General features: G+C 41.6%; 1 protein-coding gene across 1 annotated transcript in view; it reads left to right on the top strand.

Annotated features, from left to right (window-relative positions):
- The window catches only part of adgrl3.1 (adhesion G protein-coupled receptor L3.1), a 113,363-nt gene that overhangs the window by 45,135 nt on the left and 42,664 nt on the right, over positions 1–25,564 (top strand). The window contains exons 5-7 of the mRNA XM_034130465.1: positions 7,187–7,296; positions 14,279–14,293; positions 15,384–16,172. Of these exons, the coding sequence (XP_033986356.1) occupies positions 7,187–7,296; positions 14,279–14,293; positions 15,384–16,172 (914 nt within the window). The remainder of the gene's footprint in view (positions 1–7,186; positions 7,297–14,278; positions 14,294–15,383; positions 16,173–25,564) is intronic.

The raw sequence follows: 25,564 nt of genomic DNA, 5'->3' as shown, positions 1-25,564 counted from the left end.
CTGCTCTCCCAAAAACTCTGTATTTCTACACGTCAGAGTCTACACTGTCTGACCCTTTTCTCCTGTCGCCACAGCTCTGCTAACCTTAGTTATCATGCTTCACCGAGCACCTAAGCTACATGGCTGCCTGAGAATGTTCTATACACCACACACACACACACACACACACACACACACGCACACGCACACACGCACACGCACACGCACACACACACACAATCTCTTTTCTCTCTCCCCTACATACACACACAAAGTCTGACACATCCAGAAACTAGCATGGGAATCCATGCCTCAGACAGCGTGACATGAAGACAGTGACTGGCTCCCTGACAGACTTGCTACTTTGACATTGAAGTGCAAAACTAAACCAGGACACACGGACTAGCCCTCCTGCCCCAGCCTAAAACGCATATACGCAACAGCATGCATTTTTTTGTGCATCATGAGGTGAGGCTGACTAAATCCTACAAGACAGTGTCTCGGTCTGGCGTGGCTCGTCGTCTTGGCATCGATGTTGTCTTACATGCTTCTCTGCGTTTCACCAACCAAGAGCGACAGCCCAGCTGTCTGAAATGCTACTCGTCTTTTAGCCTTTAGGAGGATTTAGAGTTTGCTCAGGCAGGTGGGATCTTGGATTAAACTGTGGAGAATAAGGTATCACGTAGAGCAATACACACACACACACACACATATGTAAAGCAGAGAGTAACACAGGGATGTCAGCACAGGAATGTTGCTAGGTGGAATCAGGAGGAAGACTCTTTAGTGTGTCCTGGAATCGGACGACGTGGAAGTTGCCATGGTTACCAGTGGAAGAGGGGAGGGGAGGAGAGGAGAGTAGAGATGGCGGAGCTTAAAAAACTGTACTTGGCCGTGAGCCTGCCTGCAAGAAAGAGGCCATAATGTGTGCATTATTTGTGTACCTCTGTTGATGATAGGACATATTATGTTAACAAATAATCACTTATTACTTGTTAAACAGTTCAGTAACCTAAAAGATAGTGTCCTGTATATATTTTTAAATATGATTCACTGTCCTCTACGATGAACCTTAAAGGCTGAACCATGTGTCACAGTTTCTGTCCACTTCATATTTATAATTTGACAATCATGCTCACCTAGCATGAGAATACAAGTACGCAGGGAGGTGCAGATAGTTTTAGCATACTTTAAGTACATGCACTATATATATCTACATGTTGTATGTCAAAAAATGACACTTGACATGTTTGGACAGGATGGGAGAAAAATAGGAGACAATGACATCCTCCAGCCAAATATTAATAATGTAACACATTTCAAAGCTTTTTCCCAGTAGGGAAAACAACATTATTTTACCTGTGGCTTGTCTGACAGGCTGCTCGAGAGCTGACAGAAACGTATTCAGGGACCGCAGAGGAGTGCGTTAGTGTTGTTGTGTATGTATGTATATGTGTGTTGCTGGTGTGTATGTGTGTTGCTGGTGTGTATGTGTGTGGGAGAAATAGAACAAGGGAGATAGATCTGTCATTTCTTAGTAAGCCTGGTGTGGTGGTGCTGGCACAGAATGTGATACGTCTGCTTCTCTATACCCGCTGGTAGACATATACACAGACCTTCCTACACAAACACACACAGACATGTTTTCTCCTTCCTTTTGCTTTACCTCTGTCAATCACAATCCCTGCATCACTCTTCCATTACTTATTACATCCCAGTTCCTCTGCATCCGTCCACGGTTTCCATCACTCCATGTGTCCATCCCCAAGTAGCCCTACTGTATATGTGTGTATATAACCACATCAGGGAGCTAATAAAGCAGAAACGAGGCCAGTAGCAGCGGAATCTCATATGTGGTGTGTGTGTGTGTGTGTGTGTGTGTGTGTGTGTGTGTGTGTGTGTGTGTGTGTGTGTGTGTGTGTGTGTGTGTGTGTGTGTGTGTGTGTGTGTGTGTGTGTGTGTGTGTGTGTGTGTGTGTGTATGGCCGGCCTAACAGCTTTCTATCCTGTAGCGAGATACAGTAACTATGCTCTGTCTGCTGTCAAATGGGTTTCCTGAACTCCCGCAGGACATAAAGAGCCCGGTGAAATCATCTCTCCCCCTTCCTTGGATTATTTTCACAAACTGTCTTTTGTTTTATGCTTTTCCAACGGCTCATTCTCTCCGCTTAATTGTTCCCAGTTTGGGGATTTGAATTGTATTTCTTTTCAGAATGTGTTACACGCTTAATAATCAGCACATCATGTGATTTTTTTTTCTTCTTTACGGAATATTGTATTGTTTTTTTCTATGGATCATTTGGACTGCTAGCACAGTGCAATTTATAATGTTATCATCTAGTATAACTCTCGTCAAATGACAAAAGGGTAATCTGATTGTTTGTGGAACCAAATGTTGAATAACTTCCTGTCAAACGGCAGCGACATAGAATAACGATAAACAGTAAGGGAAATGTATGATTCATGCTAGCTGTTTTAAATATGATTGATGATTGCGTGGTCAAAAGGCAAAACGCATGCATGTAATATAAAACATAATATCTGGTATTTACTTGTAATATTTTGCCGCTAGTGCAGAAGCAGCCCCCTTCACAATAATGACGCTGTGGGCAGGCTTTTATGATTGTATCGTGAAGCAGAAAGTTTACCCATGCTTGATGAAACACATGACTCAGAGACTTTTCAAGATATTTGAGACCAGGCCGGAATATCCCTATGTATATTTATACATCAAATCATTTTAATATCCAATGATAAAGTCCAACTGTGTTAAACCATTTCTCCCATTATCTGCCTTATTCTGTGTTCATATAGTTCAACTGTCAACTGTCAACAGCAACAACAAAAATAGTTTTCCAATCTGTTTCCTGCAACAACCCAAGCTAAATAAAATGATCAAATTATACACTTCATCAGTTAACACTGTATGTTTTGCACACTGCACAACTCTCAGAGGGATCTTCAACTTTGAAAGAGATTTCACACTATTTGAAGGCATCTATGTTCTTGCTGGTTTGAAAGAGAGGGCCAAGAGACAATCAGTAATGCAGGAAGTTAAACGAGTTGCAAAGCCGTTCAGGGATTAAATATTGTTGTTTTTTTCAAGATGTTGAAACTTTAAAAAGAACGAAATTGAAAAGAATATCTTGTTTGCATCCAAAATACCCACATTTACACATTCTACTACCAATAGACAATATAGTCACAACACTGTACTGTCACACTCGCATTTAAAAAATGTATTGCAATGTGGAATATTTCAGCAAAAGGCTCATTTGAAATGAGCAACATTATGATGGCATTATATATACACTAGTACGCACTTTACACTTAGAATTATAACATACAAATAAAATGGTGAAAGGAAAAGTATAGCGCACAGTAAACAATAAGCTATATCTACATAAATATGTTAGGATTTTTCAGACAGCACACAACAAACGGGGATATTTAAATGCATGAAATTACTAGCAATATATAGAATACAAAATAAAGTGCCTCCAGCTTGTCAGTGAGGATTATAATAATGAATATGATGAGACTTGACAGTCGAACAATATGCCTATGAAAATAAATGCAAAAACCTGATTCTGCTAACATATCAACAGCGCCACGATATTATTTGATATTCAGATACCATTCCAGAAATACTATATGTTTTAAGCATGTTACTCTGACTCAGACGGTGTTGCGGAGCTTTGATTCTATTCAGATGATGATTACAGAAGACTGTGCTGAGGCTTTGTGCGTCACTCAATCTCAGACACCTCTTTCAACTCATGAGGATTAGTTCTCAGCTTTCACTTGCTCTGTAATTATATAGTTCTTCAACACATCTGCACTGGAGCACATACACACATGCAGCCGGAAACACACACACTCACTCGCAAATATTTATTCTATCTTACATCTTTCTGGCAGACACATGCATGTGCTAGCACATATGCGCACACAAACCCACACACACTGCATCAGCCAGCGCCAGCCTCATCAAATCATCAGACAGTCAGTTATGTTTATATGAGGGATAGAGGCAGAGACGGAGTGAAGGGAGGTCTGCCAAACAAAGTGAAAAACATCAGAGAAAATAACAACAGCAGCACCCACTGCAGCATCGCAGCTTTCTCTCTTTCCCTGCCTGCCACCGCTCGGCTTTGTTAGAGAATAGTTTGTTTGTGTGTCTGTGTGTGTGTTGCACGTTGCAGGGAAGAAAGCCAGCAAGCAAGGCGGTATCCAGGCCACTGCTTTGTTTTGATGTGGTCATGCTAATTTAAAAAAATAGCTTTTTCTGCCAACACTAAGAAAACCACACAGGAAATAATATACAGCTTTTTCTATGTTTAAAAAAACCTAAAAAGGGTTGCAAAGGTGCGTGTAGGGGGTTATGTGCATGTTCCGCATCTATTCATCATTTGTCGAACTGCAGAGAAGACGTGGATTGTGAATTTTTGCTGATGTTTTTTTGTTTTGCCAGACAGCTAAACACATTGGCAGAGAGGAAATTAGTATAACAGAGAGAGAGAAAAATACGAAGGAGATGGCGGTACTGGGGACATAAGGGAGTATTTTTTGGATCCGACTCAGACTAGTGGCTCAGACAGAATGGTGACGTCAGCACAGGCTTAAGGATGGAGGGATCTGGGGAGAAACAGAGGGAGGCTGGAGATGACGCCCTGAGGGAGGCAGGAATGAGAAAGATATTAAGAAGGGAGAGAGGACAGACGGAGAAAGAAGCAAGCAATAAAAGGCCTACCACATATATCTGGGTGTGACTTGGGAAACTGCAGCTAAGTGGGTTTAAGACAGATAAACAGACAGGGGGGAAAACAGACAGTAGGAATGAGAGACAAAGAAGGAGCAACGGAGAGGAATCATTTCTTGGCGGGAAGGATGAAGACGAAAGCTGAGGAAGAAATTGGTTTATTATCTTGGCTTAGAAAGTGTGGGGTGAAGAAAAAGAAAAGTAGTGCAGACTAAAATAGATAAAGAGGTAGTGATGGCGGAGAGGTAGAGCGTGCAAGAGATGATGTCAAATCTTTGCTTTACCTTCTATCTAAGAAAACAGTCAATAACCTTCAGTACTTTATGACTCAGTCGTGAAAGTCCCTAAGAAATAACTTGTTTTTTGCTGGGACATGAAGTAGAAAACACATACCCACAGTTACAGAAAACCTCAAATTACACATTTGCAACTTTTCTTCCTTATACGAGGCCGGTTCTCTGCTTCGGAGCTTTTTTTGATGCATTATTTTTTACTTAATTCTGCTTTCTCTTGCCTTATGCAATAACTTTCTAATGTTGTGTGGTTTCACTGGCCAGTTCACTAGCATCGTTTTGTGCCGGATTCAATCCTTTTTTCTTTTCTTTTTTTTAAAGATGAGCCATGTTTTAAGCCCAAAAGAGTTCAGGATTCTTACCCTTTAACTTGTGTGAGAAATAATTATGCCCATGGCAGCACTTTTTGAGTAACGTTTGAGCTCTAATCACTTGTTTTTATCTCCCATTGGGATGACATCATAACTAAAGTTTTTTTTTTGTTGCAAAAGCGAATATGTGAGGCCATACAATAGCACTAAAATAGCATTTGCACTCTGATTCACCACTGTGGGCCATGAAGTCGTGTCCATTGGTCGGTGTTGCAGACAAAGTTTGTCCCCCCGAGTCCACAACTTGCACTGATGACAGGTGACCGATGATGAAGGCACCGGGGCAAGAAATTAAAAAGCACAGAGGCGAGAGAAAAAAAGGGAGGGAGAGGAGTGAAGACTGGCGGGTATTGGTATTAGAATATGACAGACACATACAGTTTTAAAACCTTTTAAACTTCAATAACCCCAGACCTGAACATAGTCCCACTGGTCAGCAATACACATAATTATACGTCTCAGTAAGTGGGGGTGTTGCGTACATTGATTCTCCGTGTTATAAGTGAATATTGAACCAAGAATTAAATTAGCTCTCATGCATATTTCATTATGCAAATTGTTGAATGATACTGTAAGAAAAGAGACTTGAGGGGTTTGGCATGCTCATTAAAAATATCTCAATGGGAGAATCTGAATCTTTTTTTAATGTGAATGTCGCCTGTTTGACAGGTGTGCAGAGAGGGGAAGAGGGAGAGACAGAACAGTTGTACTAATTGAAAGAAAATATTTAGATGAGAAGAGAAATCTGACTTTCAAAAATAGGCCTTTTCCTCATGGGTTTCTGTCCCTAGTCTCAAAGACGCTATATTCTTCATTTCACCTTATTACAATAATGTATTGAAACCAGAATGCACCGTTTCGATGAAGTGTATCTTCAGTATGAGGTTACATTTTATGTTATTTCTTCAATCTATCATGATAATATGTCGAATCCAACCAAGCCTCAACAAATCATCTTTGGTTGTAAGGCTTGGCCTTAACATGTTTAGTTACAAACACTTGAACATAAATATCAAGATTGCATTTTTATAGCCGCCTGCATGCATGAAAACACAACACTCACAGGTGCATAATAAATACAGTGTGCTGTCTCACATAGCCAGTTTTAATAAGAGTGAGGAATACTTACTTTTTCTGAGTCAGAGGAGAGGGCCCCCCTGATAATTAAAGTTAATTATCTGGAGTCTGGGGCAAAATACTCTTAAAGCTATAGGTTATTGTTCTAGTGCTGCACAAGCACCCACACACACACACACACACACACACACACGCACACACACGCACACACACACACACACACACACACACACACACCCACACACACACACAACACACACACACACACACACACACACCACACACACACACACACACACACACACACACACACACACACACACACACACACACACACACACACACACACACACACACACACACACACACACTAGAAGTGTCCTTGTGCAACAGCTCTTCAGTCGCCACATTGCACCACCTTGTGTATGAGTGTACTCAATGATTCCATTAGTGTAATGTCCACTCCAGGTGTACAAGTAAGGACACAATTGTCTGCCCTCTTTTCAATCTACAGGGTCCTTAAACTCACGACCCTTCAGTGACAGGGTGAATGTAGTGAACTATGAGAGGATACAAATACATCTCAATATATATAATCTGTCTGTATTGAAGAGTGCTTTGGAATTCAAAAGACAGATCTGTTATTGAGGGTTTGTGAGAATATCTCTGTGCATCTGAACTAACCTTTCCGTCTTTTTTTTCTAGATGCAACAACCGTACCCAGTGTGCGGTGGTGGCTGGGCCAGACGTTTTCCCTGATCCCTGCCCTGGCACATACAAATATTTGGAAGTCCAATATGAGTGTGTCCCATACAGTAAGTACCCTTTTTGTAAAATGATTTGAAGATGTTTTGGCCTCTTATCTCTGTAATGACACACGTGCGTTAGTAGAGTTCTTTAAATGATGTCATCTCAACATGTGTTTGCCATTTCCTAAAAGTTGGATTGTGAAGACTGCAGTGTTTTACAATCATTCATAAAAACCACAGACACTTTATATGGGGAACTATGATCACACTTCTCCCCTTGGAAAATCCAAGAAAGGAAGGAAGAGAAAGGAAGATCAGCTCCAGTGATGGCAGATGGTGATTTGACCTCTGACCATGTGATAACAGACTGAGAGGTCGTATTCACTGGAGTGAAACATTCCTGGGACAGGGTCGCTGAATATACCAACAACTGTGAACGTTTATTTTTTGTTTTCTTTTACTGGTAAAGTTTTCCCCTAAAATGTAGGTTACAGCTCATTGAATAAAACATGCACAAGGGTTCAGGGTCTTTTTGGAGTAAAGACATACATTTGTTGTTGATGTTTTAAAACTGTATTCCAGCTTAGAAGATTTGTCCAAAGGCAAACCCAAAATGCGACTTCTGTGTGATTCCCCTGTCGTTGCTCTCACTACTTTTCTCTCACAAAAGGCATTTTGAATTAGTTTTTTCACACAGCAGTTATATTTTTGCCAAAACAAAAATGAATAATGCTTTATGCCCAAAAAATGTTTTAATTTAAAATGCAATGAAAGAGGACATATTACTAACAAAAGGATTGACACAGAATGTAGTAGGACATAAACAACAACTAACTTCCTCGATTCAATAATAGACCTGCTGTGCTTCAGTGGAAGAATCCAAATGTACTTTCAGCTCAGTAATCTGTTGTTGTTAAACATTGTTGAACCAAATACTACTTTTGCTATTACATTGTACATGGCGTTCTTTGGAACGCTCATGGAAACATGGTACAAGAGGCAGCGTGGGTGTGGATTTGTTTCTATTTCTGTATAGAAGTGAAGCTCTTATTGGTGACATTCTTTGTTCATTACAAACATACTGTATCTGCAGTTTAGGTCATCAACATACAGAGTTGGATTTCAAATACAGAAGAAAAGTCGATATCCAAAAATCAATTTAGTGTCAATCTTACTTTTGCTTAAAAAAAAAAAGATTGTTGGACAAGTGGACTGAGCCTTTCAAGAAATGTAAAGTGAAATCTTTGAATGGTTAAACTGCCCTGTTTCAAGTTATTGTCAGTTCTTCAAAAATATATAAACCACTTAGTAAGTTTCTCCTCAAGCATAATTATGTGTAAAAGGAAAGTTTTGATTCCAAATATTCAACTTTGTTTCTGTCTTCCTTCAATAACAGATGTGTGTGACAGCTTGGAACAAACGTTTTGAACTGTAGTTTTTTCAGCATAATTCCTTCTAAAGTGTTTCAGAAATCACAGATACTTATCTTGAATCTTTGCCTCCCATTGTCTGAGTGTACAGCCTTGGCACCACGGTCCATATAGACGGCCAAGGTGATCTCCCACACTGAAGCATTCAATTATGTCTGGCTAAACGGCTCTTGCCTGGCATCTAGAATGACCAACAGATTAAATAATAGGACTATCAGAGCCCTCTCTGGAGCAGATGGAAACACAACCTGATACCTGCTTAATGCCCCTCTGAGTGCGCGCACACACTTGCACGCCACACACATCACAAGCATCAAAACAGGGTGTGTGTCAGTGTGTGTTTTAACTCTTGTTTCCTCCATTCATTTAGAACTTGTCTGCACATTCTGTCTTCATCCTTGTTTTAACTGAATGCCAGCTTGAAAACACAGCGCAACCGTATGTCATAGATTAATCACTGGAAAGAACAGTATCTTATGAACAACTGAGTGCAAAGGAAGATGAGTTGCATGCTGATCTGATAAACAATGAGTCCGTCAGGGTAACGTTTCCCCCAGCAAAAATAGACAGCATCTGAAACCAAAGTCATTAGAGAGCTCAGCTAACAGAGGGAGGGACAAAGGGAGAGATAGAGCATTGGAGGAAAGGATAGAGAGGGAGAAAGATTGAGCATTGTAGAGAGAGAGAGAGAGAGAGATAGAGAGAGCCTTTAACAGTACATTAGCAGTTTTCGTGTACTGACTAAGTGTTCCGGCTGGATCAGGTAGCGCTCTGATACACTACCTGGCTCCTGTGGGTGTGTTTAGCAAAAAAGAGTAAAATATGATGTACGAAAAGGTGAACTAGTGCTTGGATACCATGACTTTACACTTCACATTCTTATGTCCGAGAATACATTATGCTTTTTTGTTCCCTGACCCCTCACAGAGCCCTCTCATTGTATCCTTAAAATATTTATGGAATCAATTTTCTTTGAAGGGGCGTCATCGTGTCCGAACGTTAGAACTGAGATACTTTGCTCGCTGATATTCAGGTCGCAGATGCTTGAGCTCTCGTCTGCGATCAAGCTGGCGTGCGTGACATAGCAAAATCAATGCTGTCAGCTGCGTTGTTGTGAAAGATACATTTTGTAAGACATTAAGCGGTGATATATCTCCAAAATGTTGCCATAAATCACGACGGATCAATAAACGAGGTTTGTTTTCTGAAATATATGAGAGTGTACTCAAACTGTCGCATCCCTTAAACAGTCAACAACTTTAACAAATCATCATATTTACATTAGAAGGCAGGGTTGGCATTAGCGCACTCAAATGGATGCAACATCGACGGGACAGCCATAACTCAAGTCGGCGACGCGGCGTCCCTTGACATTAAACACACTGCTAGTGCTGCCTGTTGAGTGCAAACACCTGACCCAGAGCCATCACCCCTGAGGCCGGGTGTTGCTAATCAGAAACTGATTGCACCGAAAGAAAGTGAGCTGAGCTTCAAAGAGACACCACCTCATGCTGTAGAGGAACTTTTCCCCAGCACTGGCGTTGAAGTAGAGCGGTTATGTTTCCCACCGCATAGATATTGTACACAAATCTCAAAGTGGGTTGTAAAACAGGTAATTAAATTATGTACGGTTCCGCTTTCTGGGAAATGTTGCCCCTCCACCTCTCCTCCTTGATTTTTTTCTTGAGGATTTTTGGCTTGCTCTACCTACCAAGCTCTTCATCTCTCCTCCCCGCACTGCAGGATTCTGGCTCCTTTCCAAAGCTAAAATCAAGTGCTCTCTGGCTTTTCTCTCTCTGGCTCTCAGTGGTATGAGTATGTGGCGGTCGTGTGCCAAACTAGCCAGCTAGCTTTGGCAGTAATTAGCCACCTGTGTATACTTGCTCATTGCACTGCAGGCGGACTATAAATATCCATACATTAACACACTACTGTACAGAGTACTTTCTCAAGCCAGCTCTCACACATGGATACATGAAATCTCTACAAATACACAATTGGTGAAAATGATTTGGATCGTCTCATGTCATTGTCACTATAAAAATATTCAAAAAAAGCCTGGAACGCCTGGGATTTTGTCTATCCATGTCCTCATCTCCACGCAGCAGACCCTGGCTCTCCAACTGTTATTATGAAGCAATTAGCCTACTACCACATTTAGTGTATTAATCAGAAAAGCCAGTGATATGTTATGCAATACCCATGCAGTCTATTTTAGACAATAGACGTGGTTCAGTAGGAGAGCTAATTAAAAGATAAAATCACCTTCTTGTCTGGCCAATTAAAGACTTCTGTCAGATTGGACCCTTGGAATAACTTCATCATGATAACATGAGAAGATCTGTGTGTGTGTGTGTGTGTGTGTGTGTTGTCATTAATATGATTGCCCTACGTTATGTCCATGTGTGTGTGCATGTCTCAACGTATGTGAATGTACATTATACTGTATGTGTCCTTGTTTGCGTGTGTGTTCGGCGTACACGGGCAATTGTGCGTTTCCCAGGGAGAGCGAGGGAAAGATGGAAAGGAACCAACGAGACGGAGGGTGAGCGAGCGTACGAGAGAGCGGGAGCGACAGCTGAAACAGAGATAGAGGGAAATAGGTTAGACGAGGCCAGCAGACGAGGAACAGAATGAATGAATTAACTGATAAAAAGACACAGCGGTGAGGTGGACAGGGTTAGGGTTGCGGGAAGTGGTGGAAATACAGAGGACAATACAGAGGACAATACACAGAGAATGAACGAGGAGAAAAGCACAGCGTGAAAGGATGATGGAGAATGCCAGCAGGTGAGGATGAGAGGACAGAGTAAACGATGAGAATAATGGAGAGAGGAAGAAGAAAACTGTCCGTGTCCACAAATGACCTTGGGCTTTAGCCGGCTGAGCTGATTGGAGATCAGAGATAGTAGTGGTGAGGCTGCTGTCGCCACTCGTCTGCAGGAACACGCACACCAACGCACATATTACACACACTCATGAGTCCACACACTCATGAGCACACACTCTTTCCTCCTAGACGAATACCACTTTAATAAACCGTATGCTTTCAATAAAAATGCTAATTATCTTTACACCGTACCACAGTCAGGTTAACACTGCTTCTGTGCGAGTGTGTGTATGAGAAATAGAAATGGAAAGAGAGAGCTTGAAAAAAAAAGCAAGAGAAGGTATCCACGGCACAGAGCGATTCATTTGATTAAAGTTACAAAAAAAATAGAAGATACTAATACGTTGATGAATATTCATTTTTGTATTTATAAAACTGAAACTAAACAGGCGACACACTTTCACTAACAAAGCATTTATGTAAGTGTTGTTGTGCTGCTATTGTTTTTCTAATAATCATTCAAAGCTTTACTGGAAATGAATTCAACATAATTATTTTGAAGCTCACTATTCAATTGTGCAGTCTTAGTGGTTTTACAAGCGATCAGTCAAAGATACTGAATAGATAACATGCCTCACCTCCGCAGAATTCAATTATGAATTACACTAAGAGATACATTGAGAAATGATGCTCTGGTATTTATGTTTTCTGGGAAACAAGGACATGTTGTGCAGTCTTGCGCACTCTCTAGGCTAAATTAGCAAAACACCTCTGATCTTTTACACCTCGCACGCTTGAGCTAACCTTGAAAAAGCCTTTCAACAAATGCCTCACCCACCTACACTACATTCACTCTGTAAAAGCCTGCTCACTGAAAGATGAATGACTGCGATTTGTGAAAAACTTTCATTTCTTACCCTTGTCATGGACATTAAAACTAGAGATGCCTCAAAAAAAAAATCTTGCACCGAGGTCACAGACGGGGGCGTCCACTAATCTGGTGAAACAACAAGCGGCGATATAAATTGAATGACATTTGTTTGACATTTTGTGTGCCATTTGCTGTACTTGTTGTCGCCACACTTTTTCATTTGAAATCTATTAGTCGCTGTCAACCTTGAACTCTGCGTGTTTTCCTTTGAGTCTGGGAGGTTGTAGAAGACACTCAGGTGATGCGAAGGCCTTGTTGTTCTGTGTCATTAATCCCCATTGGTGCAACCACACAGTGTCTCTTTGTGTTGTTTAAATACAGTATGTGTGTGCGTTTGGTACATCAATATCTGTCGTTCCATCGCACACATCCTATTCAGCACAGACACACTATCTGCTTTCTTTCACAGTTTTTCCTCACAAGAAAACCACTTCCTTGTGGTGAACCTTTTTATATCTCCACTAGTAATGGCACAGACTCACACAAACGCACTCACACAGACACATATACTCACACTTGTTTTAGGTTTAACACGATCTCCTTCCTGAGATTGCTTATTTATCGGGAGTTGTGCTAAGCCACACCAGTTATCATGCATTTTTCATGAGTCTAGGATTTAATGGTAGCTTGTGTGTGTGTGTGTGTGTGTGTGTGTGTGTGTGTGTGTGTGTGTGTGTGTGTGTGTGTGTGTGTGTGTGTGTGTGTGTGTGTGTGTGTGTGTGTGTGTAAGTGTGTAAGTGTGTAAGTGTATGTGTCCTGTATGTTTGTGTATGTCTTTTGGTTGGTGATGAGTTTTGGCTGTAAAGCGTTAAATAATTTATGCATGTGCAGTGCAATATGTTGTGCATTTGTGCTATATATAAACATGTCCCATCCGGAAGTCCTTCCAAATGTTTTTTTTTCCTTTGAAGACTATGCTCCTCTCCTCTCCTCTCCTCTCCTCTCCTCGCCTCTCCTGGGACCAGTTCCATTCGGCAGGTCTCTAAAGTCTCGAAAGACACAAGGGCACTGCCTGCAGGATTAGGTTTCTGCCATGTTCACATTCCACTCAGTCCCCCTGGGAGCAAGGTGGAATGGAATTCATATGTGTAAGAGGCTTCGAGCAAGTGTGCACATTTCATTGCGGGGCGAAATGAACCATCCTCCGTTTGAAGCTCTAAGGATAACGGTTTGAAAATAATAGACAGGGAATTGGTGTATGGATAGAAGCAAACCGCTGCATTCAGTATACTCACATATCCCCACACAGATGATTGTACACTCAAACACAGAGTGGCACAGAGTAGGTGACATACAAATAAGCGTTACTGTGCGTCAGAAAGCCTTTTAATGTGGCAGTTTTGGCAGGTCCACTGAAATGCAAACCCAGTTATCAAATCAATGTTCTGGGTTTCATTGTTCTGTTGCTATAAGCATACATTAAAGAGCTTATTATCTCAGGTCGTTTTGCTTCCCTGTATTTTGTCCTGCATTAAGTACCATGTATGAATCTGTGTGAGTTTGGCTCCGTCATATCCCTCTTCCTCTCTCTGTGCCTTCATGGCATGTGTGTCTGTTTCCCCATATTGGTGTGTGTGTGTGAGGCATATGCAAGATGCATTACTGTCAGACAGCTTCCCCATTGCAGTGTGGTCTCTTCAGACGCTTACGTAATGTTATTACCAATCACACATGGAGAGCATCCTGGCACTCTCACAAGGTTAGGATGAAATATGAGAATGATTATGAAGATCTGAGATTGTATTATCATGATTTCCTTATTATTGCATCATTAATCTATTTTTGTCTCTTGTCTCTGTCCCCTATTTCCCTCCCACTTTCTCTTTTCTTCAACTCTTTTCCCTATGGCTCATGCAGAAGTTGAACAAAAAGGTAAGTCTGTAAAGCAAGCACTCCCACATTCACACATGCACTCATACTCAAAATGAGGGGTTGGGTGTCACTTTTTGATGTCGGCGCCTGAAACGTTTTGTAGCTAACGGCAGAGCGACATCTCTTTCAAAGTCACTGCTGCTATTTTAAGACAGCTTGATCTCAGTGTATAGAGGCAATTCAGAAACACTGGTTCTCATTAGACACTCTCTAGACCCATATTATTTCATGCTAGCACGTAGAATGTCACTTAGCAAACTCTACAGAAATATACAGAAAATTACATTGACATTTAATATTTCAAATGCTTCCCCGTGATATGAAAATTGTGCCAGTGCTTTGAATAGCCAATGGAAATTCAATCAATATTCCCGGCCCTTTCTGTGGGATCTGAGATTGTTATTTGGAAGAATGGGAAAACCACAGTGCACATCTGGCCCGTCTGTGAGAGTATCTGCCATGTATGTGTATGTGACAACATTCCAGTTAAATTACAAAGGTCCCTAAGACTCCGGTCGCACTGGCTTCCCAGAATTTACTACATCTCCCACATCTCCCACATCACTCATAAAACATGACCCCAGAATTCAAAGATGGGAATACCAAGCACAGAGTGGGGAATGAATTATTGTAACAATTGAAGAAACAGCAGGCGATAAAAGACGTGTTCTGCTCTACAGTTGGTCGTTCATGACAAAGATAGAAAGGGAGGGAAAGGAAGAAAGAGCTATGAGACTAATGAGGAGCCGGGGAGGGAGGAAGAAGTGGGAATAGCGGGAAAGGGGGTGGGGGTTGGGAGGGCTGGTGGTAGAACAAAATGTGCTATTTTCTCCTTTTCTTGTAGTTGTGAGAGCAGGGTATTATCTGTTGAATAGGAGACATGCTGTTGCTGTTCTTGGAATGACAGTGACTATACAAAAATCAAATCACAACACAGTCTATCATGTCATCGTCAGTCAGTTGTGGTTAAGGTTGAGTTACAGCGCTATTTAACATTTAAGAAAAGAGCCAAACATTTCACAAACACTGTCATAAAAACTGGAATAGTTGACATTTTACAGAGTTCAAATTGCTATCATTCTTTCCTCAGTATTTCTCTGCCCTGGCATTCTGCGAGGAGTGTACCAGAGTGAACATCTCTTCGAGTCAGATCACCAGTCCGGTGCGTGGTGCAAAGACCCACTGCAGGCCTCAGACAAGATCTACTACATGCCCTGGACCCCATACCGCACTGACACACTGACAGAGTACTCGTCAAAGGAGGACTTCATAGCAGGACGTCCCACCACCACCTACAAACTCCCACACCGTGTGGACGGGACTGGTTTTGTAGTCTATGACGGTGCTCTGTTCTTCAACAAGGAGCGCACGCGCAACATTGTAAAGTTTGACCTGCGCACTCGCATCAAGAGTGGTGAGGCCATCATTGCCAATGCCAACTACCATGACACCTCACCATATCGCTGGGGGGGAAAGTCGGACATTGACCTAGCGGTGGACGAGAACGGGCTGTGGGTGATCTATGCAACAGAGCAGAACAACGGGCGAATCGTGGTGAGCCAGCTCAACCCCTACACCCTGCGTATCGAAGGTTCCTGGGACTCAACGTATGACAAACGCTCCGCCTCCAATGCGTTCATGATCTGCGGAGTCCTGTACGTGGTCAAAACGGTCTACGAAGATGACGACAATGAAGGGACTGGAAACAAAATCGACTACATGTACAACACTGATAAGAGCAAGGAGATGACGGTTAACATACCATTCCCCAATTCCTACCAGTACATCGCCGCAGTGGATTACAACCCGAGAGACAACCTGCTGTACGTGTGGAATAACTACCACGTGGTCAAGTACTCGCTGGACTTCGGCAACAATGGTAGGTCCCACTTTACACCCAATTCTTCTCTCTCCACCTCTGCCTTCTCATTCTTCTGTTCTTAAAGTATTTTTTCAAATTAGTACCATGCGTAATACCAAGAACAAAGAAGTCGGTTTAAGCACTTTTCTCAACAATATTCATTAGACAGGCTGTGATGTGATTTGCTAAATCTTCACATGGAATACCTTGGCATGTTTGCAATGCTTTTAATATTCATTCCTTTTAATATTCATGATGATGAATTACTTTCTGTTGTGGCATAAGGAATGCTTACAGCCACTAATCTTTCTCTAATAATTAATTTTGAGAAAAGACTTACAAAAGGAAGAAAAAGGAAAAGCACCATCTGTGCAACTACGGTTTCTCAATTATGATTGTCTCCCACTACTCCACCCCTTGTGTCTGCAAGTTTTTAGAATTAAAAGATAAAATACAAAATAAACTAAACTAAAACAAAACTTGAGAACACTCTGAGAGCTAGTTGCCATTTGTGTAAATGTTTCTGCTTTTGTCAGATAAAGAATAATTCACAATGGTTTATTTTATCTGCACCTTAGCGGAATATCTCTAAAGTTATTCTGAGCCTTATATACTGTATTATGTTAGTTTGCCTTTTACTGTATCACTTGTCAGCCTTCTCTTTAGTTTCCCCAGCTGCTTAACAAATCATAAGGCCTTCCCCAAGAATGAAGCCAGGAGTGTGTGGAGGAAGGAGAATAGTGCCACTTTCAGTTCATCCATTTATAATGACATTCTAAAGAAACTTAAACCTGTGTTTGAAGTTTCACATAATGTATTGTTGACCTCTTTTGAGACTGCTGTCAAAGGTTCATCCCTGGTTGTCACAGTTAGGCATACCACAATTTGCAAATGTAGTTGAATACATATTAATACTTAAACAAAACACAACAATAGCAGTCAGCTGTTTTTAACAAAATGCTTTGATAACTAAATGACAAATGTAAGTGACAAGCTGTTAAACATAGAAGATGGTTTAGCTGCAAACATTTCCCTAAGGGGTTGATAGAGACCAAAACAGAGCTAAAAGGTGAGTGTTTCCTGCAGTGATTTCATGAGGTGTTGTGTTTACACTGCCAAGGGGCCAAAAAAAAATCAATCATTCCTGCCTAAAGTGTAGCTTTCAAATCCTTTGAGCACCACCCTGGGACGGTCATATGTGAATCAGTAAATCCGTGCAAGTGCGGTTTGAAGGTGAGTTTGGTGAAAAACTCATGAAATTGATAGATATGCCTATTTATCCGAGATGTACAGGGTCTGACCCATTTTCAGCCCAGGTCGGAGAGGTCATGAATCCAATTTGAAGGTCGGCTCATTTACTGTAGATCAACCACCGCTAGTATCGCTGCGTCCGTCTGAAAGGAATACTGTGTAACCCAAAGTGACTCTGTTTTCAATTCTGGTGAGAGGTTAGAACCCACCCACCCACCCCTCCCTCCTTCCTCTGGATGGAAGGGCTTAGGCCCCTGGAGCCTGAAGGGCTATTTGCCCAGTGTAATTGCCTTTCAGCACCTTTCTATGGAGTGGTCAAGGCAGTCTGGCTGGCGTGTCTTATTAAATGATGTCTGAATTAATGCATGCTCTTACACGCAGTTAGGAGGCGCAGTACAAGGAATTATAGAGAGGCAGTGCTAAACTTGGTTTCTACCGATTAGTGTGCGTGTGTGAAGGCAGGCCTGGCTGTAAAAGTGTGTCTGTGTTTATGCGTGCATAATGATGTGCAGGCCTGTGTTCTTACGCGTTAATGTACTTAGGCTATGAGTTTGTGTTTCTCTATTCATGAGTGTGCATACGTGTTTATTGGTGCATGCTTGAGAGTCTGATCACTCTCATAATGGAGCTCTGGGTGTCTCAGGAGGCTCTAAAGAGGAGATCAATGAGGATTCAATGTGGAGAATGACCTCCAGTGCACAGCAACAAGCCAGACTGCTGACCAGCGGGAGATAAATACATACAATCAATTCCTCCCCGCTCCTTTACTCCCCTCCTCGCTCTGCTCCCTCACTCAATAAAGACAAGGAATAAATTAACTACCTTAACTGCATGATTTACTCATTCTTCAGAAAATGAGGCAGCTACAAGTCGATTCATTCGAGTTTGATTTTGTTATTGTATGCAGACGCTATATTTTGCTCTTCATTCATTCTAGATTTGTCCATGATTTTCAATATATATTGAGCATATACTGTAGGGTCAACCTTCCATGTTTCAGCCCGGGTGTTTTTTTCCTTACTTAATTCAGGAAACAGGCAAAGGAAAGGGGCCATTCTGAGGGTTTCCACTTATAACCAATGTAGCGTAATGCTTACACTGTTTTTGTTTCGGCTCATATGGACTTCCTTAAAGATATAAAATGAGACAGGAAATAGGCCATGGAGTAAAGGAAGGCCAAAGTAGGCCACTGAGGACTGAGTGCAATTGGGGTACAACACAGGAGCACCAATTACTGTGTTCTGTCTGCCCAACTGGCTAACAAAGGCAGCTCACTGGACGCTTCAAAAGAGGTCATTCTGAAGCATTTGCACTGTTTGGACTTGACCAAATTGCAATTTTAATCAGTTATATCTTCATTTAAGTCATTCATTTTACAATATGTAGCATTAATGTTAGCTGTTTTTAGTGTTGGGGCTTGTGCTAAAACACAATGCAAACTGCTGAGTTTGAAAAATGGGGCTTTTGTAAAAGAAAGTCTTGAAAAAAGGTTGATATTTGCTTGAAAGTATAAAGGTACTCAATCAAATTGATCCCTGTATTGAAAGTCTAGCCCAGCCCTATATAACACATACGGTTGGCTTTAAGCAAGATTTTAAACATTCCAGGAACAGAAATAAAAAATCTTCAGAGTAGTTTACCCTAGGTCGACAGATAATATACAGGTTTACTCCCATGAATTCCATCACACCATGAAGTAGAAAATGTTCTTTTTGAAATGCATATCTTTGTCTCCCTCGGCACTTGAGAAGAAAGCCGGCCGCCTCTCTGCATTTATTGTCTCCGATGTCCGTTTGTACTTACTCTTTGTCTTTCTTATATAACCATTCTTTCTCCCCTTTCTTTTAAATACCCATTATTTATTCCCCCGTCTTTTAAATACCTATTCTTTCTTTCTTTTCCCATCTCTCACACAAACTCATACACTCACAATGGCAGGAATCTCAAAATTCCCCTTTCCATACATCTGTCTTTAACTGTGTGTTTTCCACTTTATTTTGTCTCCGTCTTCCTTATCTCCCGCCTAATCTGCCCTCCTTTTCTGCGCCCAACCCTTTCCAACATCGCACAAAGTTTTTTCATCTAATGTCTTCAGATGTATATATTATAGGCCTATTGCGTGATTACATACACTGTGTAGTCATAGTCAAAGTCGCTTGTCTCTGCATCACCCTTTCCTCACGCCCCACACTCCCCAAACACTCTCTCACTCTCTACTGTTTATAGAATTGTTTCATCATGTCTTCTTACATGCATATTATAGAGGCTTGCCCTACGCAAGCGGCATGGCTCCGATGAAAGATTTGAATAATTTATCACCTCCAGTCTGCCTTGCCACACTTTGGAAAGTTTTCCCAACAAAGTCGCAAAATTATTCATGTTATCTGCATCTTCGGGAAGAAACGGCCAAACAGGGATAAAACTAAACAAATATCCAATGGCACATGCTGCCTTTTCCATCTTGTATCTTTCTCCGTATGTTATTCTGCTGCCCCAGTTCTTACTATAATATGTCCTGCTCCTAGAATTTAAAGTGATGATCTACTTAAGTTCTTATGATCCATTGAGACAATCTGATTGCATATCGTATCGTAAACCAGCACCTTTACACTTTGGCATAAGTGGAAAGGTACATAACTATGAAAAGTTTCCTGAACAATCCTGAAGGTATTTTTAAAGGACAATGTAAAATAAATGTATCAGAAAGTGACAAAATCGGTTTTACAACTTGTTAACATCATTGTTTTTGATAAGTACTACAGCGTTATCTAAACAACTTTGAAAGGGCGTGTTGCTTAAGTTCTATCGCTGAAAGTCAACCACAATAATCCCACCCACCCACTGTACAGCTCAACCTCCCAATTATGCCCTACAAAACAACAGATTGAAAAAATAACTCAAACATGACAGTTGGATAGCTTACTATCACTAATTTTAATTAAAAAAATATTTTCGTCTGACCTTATTTTAGAGGGTGATTGCAATTTGGAGCATTATATTACTGTTGACAGTTTCGAAAAAGTCAAAAATATAACTCAGACATCTATTTAACTACAAATAAAAACTCAATTATTCTAGCTCATTGCTTACGCCAGTCAAATACTTAAAGTGTCTAAAGTGATATCCTCAATCTTAATTAGAGAGTAATCAAACGCTGGCATCCTATTCCAATCTAAATACACAGTTATAAAGAGATGACCTCTATTTGCCACTTGTCAGTTTACGGAAATGTAAAGGTTCACCTTTGAACTCTTAATGGCTGGAATCACAGAGTTCCATTTCCTAAGGAAGTCAAGCATGGCATTTCTATTGTCTTCACCCCTCTTCACTTATTTACACCACCCTCCCCCACCCCAACCTCTCCACTCCTCTCTCTTTTTTGCCTTCCTTGGCACCAGATTGCAATCAAGCGACATGGCTAAGCAGCAGTGCAGGAAATGTTGGAAACAAGCTGAAGTGGAGAGAATAACAAGAGTTAATGGCTCAAGTGGAGACCCTCTTTCACCAGATCACTGATTAGTTCAACCCTCGGCACATTTCTGGCTTACACACAGTTGTGTATTTATGTGTGCGTATTGTCCTTAAAATAACTGTTCATGCCACCTGAGATGGTGTCAAAATACACGAAGGTTTCTTTATTATCTTAAATGAAGTATAAAGCTTTTAATACAAAATGTTAGGTCAGAGTAGTATAGTATGGTATTCCAAAAAAGGAAAATGCAAAGAACTACCCGGAAGTGGTTAATCCTAGAATCATAAGATATAATACTGTCTCTTGTTGGATCTACTTAAATAAAACAAACCTTTAAAGAAGAACACAATCTTGTACACCAGTATGCTAGCATAACAAGGTAACATGACAACATACTAGTGCTTTCACAGTTTCACACCTTATTCTACACTCCCTCTCTCACTCCCCCCCCCCCCTCTCCCTTCTTTGTCTTTTCCCCTCTGTCTTCTCTCTCCCTGCTTTTCCCCTTCATTCCCAAATGGGTTACGACACAGCCGTCTGAGCAGAGTGAACCCTGTTTCAGAGAGTCTTGTGCACCTGTTCCTTGCCTGCAGTGTGTCCTTATCGATTGCATTGCCCCAGCTGGGCCCTCTGCGTGCATTTGGCCCCGCACCACTTTTCTTCTGCCAAAAAGCACATGCCAAATTAAGCAGGCCGAGCCAGGACGACAGGGTGGAAGGGGAACCCACAGCCCCATGGGAAGTAAATACAGGAGAGAGCAGAGCCTGTCATCATGGCTCTACTTGGATTTCATTTTTTAAATTATAAAAATAGTACAAGGTGGGGATTACAGTGGATACAATCTTAAATGTTCAAATCATTAACCAGGCTGATAAATTATATGGAGCAAAAATCTTAAATAGCCACAGGGTCATTTGCTGGAGGCTACAGCCCTCATTCTAACGCAGTAGGACTGAGCTCAACGCCTATATTCATACCTGTTGTCCTTACAAAATCGACATAAATTCAATATATGTGTATCAATGGTGAGGAGAGTCTGGAATTTATAGGAATATGCTGATGATAGCCTCCATTATTAAACAAAAAAAACAGAAGAAAATGTCCTGAACCCTTAGCTTTTTGCTTTGAACAAGGGAACTTCCCCTGATTAAGTCAAAAGCATGTAATTGGCAAATTTGCTTCAGGTGTCTCTGACCTCAGCAGAGGGAAGACATGATTATGCAACTGGTAATCCAACAGGGCTGAGCAGGGATGTGTCTGTATGTGGAAGCATTAGCTGTTGAACGTGGTGGTGCCTGGCAGCCATTTTGAGGGAGGCTCTATTAGTTGAGGTTGTTTTCTATCTCCAAGTATCGCTGCTTTGAAGTGCTCCATTCTGTCTTATCAGCGGGCTCGAGCCACTCGCCGCAAGCTCTGTGTGCGTACGAGTGTGTCTATAGCAAGTGAGTGAAAAGTAAATTTCTGCTCAAGTGTGTATCTGCATGCATTTGTGTGTGTGGCTTAGCGCACAACTCAGTGAAAAGTGAAGTGTCTGTACAGGGGAGTGTGTGTACGTTTGTGTGTGTGCACTTCAGCCATAGGGGCAGTGAGTTATCGCAGTATGCAGCCGTATTCAATGTCTGTGCTTCTACCCAGCCTAGAAAGCTTTGTGCCCTTCAGTCAGATTATCATTTTGCTGTTACCCCTCTGGATCCATCCCTTCATACTGTTCAGCATGGCGTGTTTGTGGAGGCATTAACTTTGAAGGAAACTCTAAGAAACTAATCATCTTGCATATTAAGAAGCCCATATGAGTGTTATAGACACTTCTCAGTTCTCTGAAACTTCTGTCTTAATTTAAATCCCTTTTCTCTTAGCTTCAGCTTTCCCCCCCCCCCCCCCCCGCCCTCTCTCACACGCCGTCTGCCGCTTCTCTGATGTTGTGGGAAACTTGCCAGAGGAAGTTCATTTTTCCCTCTCCTCTCTGCCGTCTACCTTTTGTGTTGTGGATTTACGATCCCTCTGTTTACCGAGTGAGAAGTCAACAAGAGCATTCTCGGCAACAACGCAGAGGCAGAGACAGGCAGTCGCACCCACACAGAAAAACATCGCCACACACAGTCACACATGCACACATCTGTCTGCATGTCAGATGATCATGTGCCACAGCATCCCAGGCTGACTGACAGCATCTCTATGGCCCCTCCAGTGTGGTGACAGATAGACAACTCCAGGAACAATTTTACTGCCAGCCTGCCATTGTCTCACCTTCCCCTGGGCTTGCTACAGGTCAGGAAAACAAACAGAATAGCACATAGAACACAATAAAATATCTCCCCAATTGTTCCAGAGCTTTCAATCTGCACCAAACAATTTACCTCACCATATGGAGTAGGCCATTCATTATGGAAGAGTAGAAGTTTAAACTGGCTTTTTTTGACTGAGCACTTTTGAAAAAGGACTTGATTCCATGGCAGCAAAAAATTAAAAAACAGAAGGTTGATTCTTGACCTTGTAAATGGCAAATCAATCTCAACACAGTGTCCATTAATCATTACCATTAAAGTCCATTCAGTTGTATCAAACTCCTTCCTTAGCAGATATAATTATGTTTCTTATAAAATCATCATATTGTTAAAAAGAGTTTTTCCACGAAAATTGTAAATACCTTGTTGACCACAGTTTAAGAAAATAACAATTTGTTTTTGTTCTTCATTATTTAGTTAATAAAAAATGATCTCCTCTTACATGTACGCAATTCCTTTATTAAAACATTTTAAAAGATGGTTAATATACCTAAAGTCATTTATTCAATGATTGCATTTCCAGCATCAAATCACCTAAATGTCATCTGTGTATAATAATGATTAATCTATTTTGCATAGACCTACATAACATTGTGTTATTAAGTTCAAGCAGTTGATGCTGTAAGAGGATTCACCCTCAAGCGCAGGGTGAATATCTAGCCAGTTGTATCATATACAAGTGAAATGCAGAGGCAATGTATTATCATAACTGAGCTTTTCTACTGTCAAAATGTGTCAGGCATGGGCAGGTCCGCCATTTATAGGAACACATCTTAACTGAATTTGTAACTGTATTTTGGTTCTGTCACATGCTTGTTCTTTTGACATCAGCCCCAACGAAGCGCACAACGTTTAGGTTAGCTGACATCCTGAAGTTGTCACGGCGCATTTAGTCAAGGCTTCCTAAGCTTAAACGCGGTGAGATACATCAGTCCCCATGAGTACAACCTCTAGCCTTTCTTCTCAATAAATGTTTCATAAGGCAGTTATGTCATGTTCCGGGTAGTTCCCTACAGCATCTTCCACAGCATCTTCAGTCATGCCAGTGATGAATTCATCACATTGCAAGACCTCCCCCCACCCCATCTTAATGCCGTGAAAATAACAAGCAAGGAGGACAGAGTAAAGACACGGGCGAGCACACTTGAAAGAGAGTGCTGAGAAATCTAGAAATGAAAATGGGTTGAATAAAAGTGTGGCAAAAAGGCGAAATAAATGTATGTGTGAGTCATCCAATCAGACGGTAAATGTCTAGGAGACAGCGGAGGAAGGAGAAGGGATGGAGCTTCATGGTGTGTGAGGTGGTGTGGCCCGCTGCCTGTGATGCTTGCATGTGTTACCTCACCTCAAGCTGCCCGCCCCTGTGTCTCCTGCCCTGTACTTACAGTAAATGACAGCAGACATCAGCCTCAGACACACACACACACACACACACACACACACACACACACACACACACACACACACACACACACACACACACACACACACACACACACACACACACACACACACACACACACACACACACACACACACACACACACACACACACACACACACACACACACACACACACCATTACTCTTCTATTGTTGTGGCAGAGGCCCTAATGGAGCTTCCCGTTTGAGTGCAGATAGACACACACACACACACACACACACACACACACACACACACACACACACACACACACCGACTCACTCTCCGCTTCATAAGTGTACACACACGCAGATTGACAGCTAGTCCCTAGGCCACTGCCGCTACGCATGATTGATGGCAATGTTCCGTGGAGAATGCATGAGGCAGGGCGGCAGTGATTCAGGAATGAGGAGCAGCACAGTTTAGGTACGGAAACACTCCATTGAGTTGTGGAGGAAGAGAACAGAACGTACAGGAGGAGCGGGATGTTTCATGGCTGTCAGTCAATCAGACAGACAGACAGGCAGGGAGAGGGAGACAGAGAGAGACAGAGGGAGACAGAGAGAGGTACTGCGCTTTGATTAAACTGCAAATCGACTTCAGCTCACAGTAAATAATATAAACACTGCCACTCTTTACTAAAACCCACACGTCTTAATTCTCCACACATTGACACATTCTTTTCATCCCCAAACGAACAAAAAAGCATCACAAAATGACAACGTTTTCCAAAAATACTGCAGTTAACTCATTTTGTGCCCAGCACATCCCCAAATTAGGCAGTCAATATGCAGTAGACTAAGAAAACAACAACATAGCAGTAACAAATACAGCCTGCAGTATCACAGTCCTTTCCTGTGCAAATCACACGGCCTCATTGAGACGACAAATTCTATAACCCTTCAATGTCAGGGACCCGCATGTAGTACATATTATGGCCTTAGGCACACCAACCCCTTAGACAGAGAAACACAAGCGCC

This window comes from Trematomus bernacchii, unplaced genomic scaffold (assembly GCF_902827165.1).
Source record: "Trematomus bernacchii unplaced genomic scaffold, fTreBer1.1, whole genome shotgun sequence".
Lineage (NCBI taxonomy): Eukaryota > Metazoa > Chordata > Actinopteri > Perciformes > Nototheniidae > Trematomus > Trematomus bernacchii.
The sequence above is the reverse complement of the archived record's forward strand: the minus strand, read 5'-3'. Positions and strand labels throughout refer to the sequence as shown.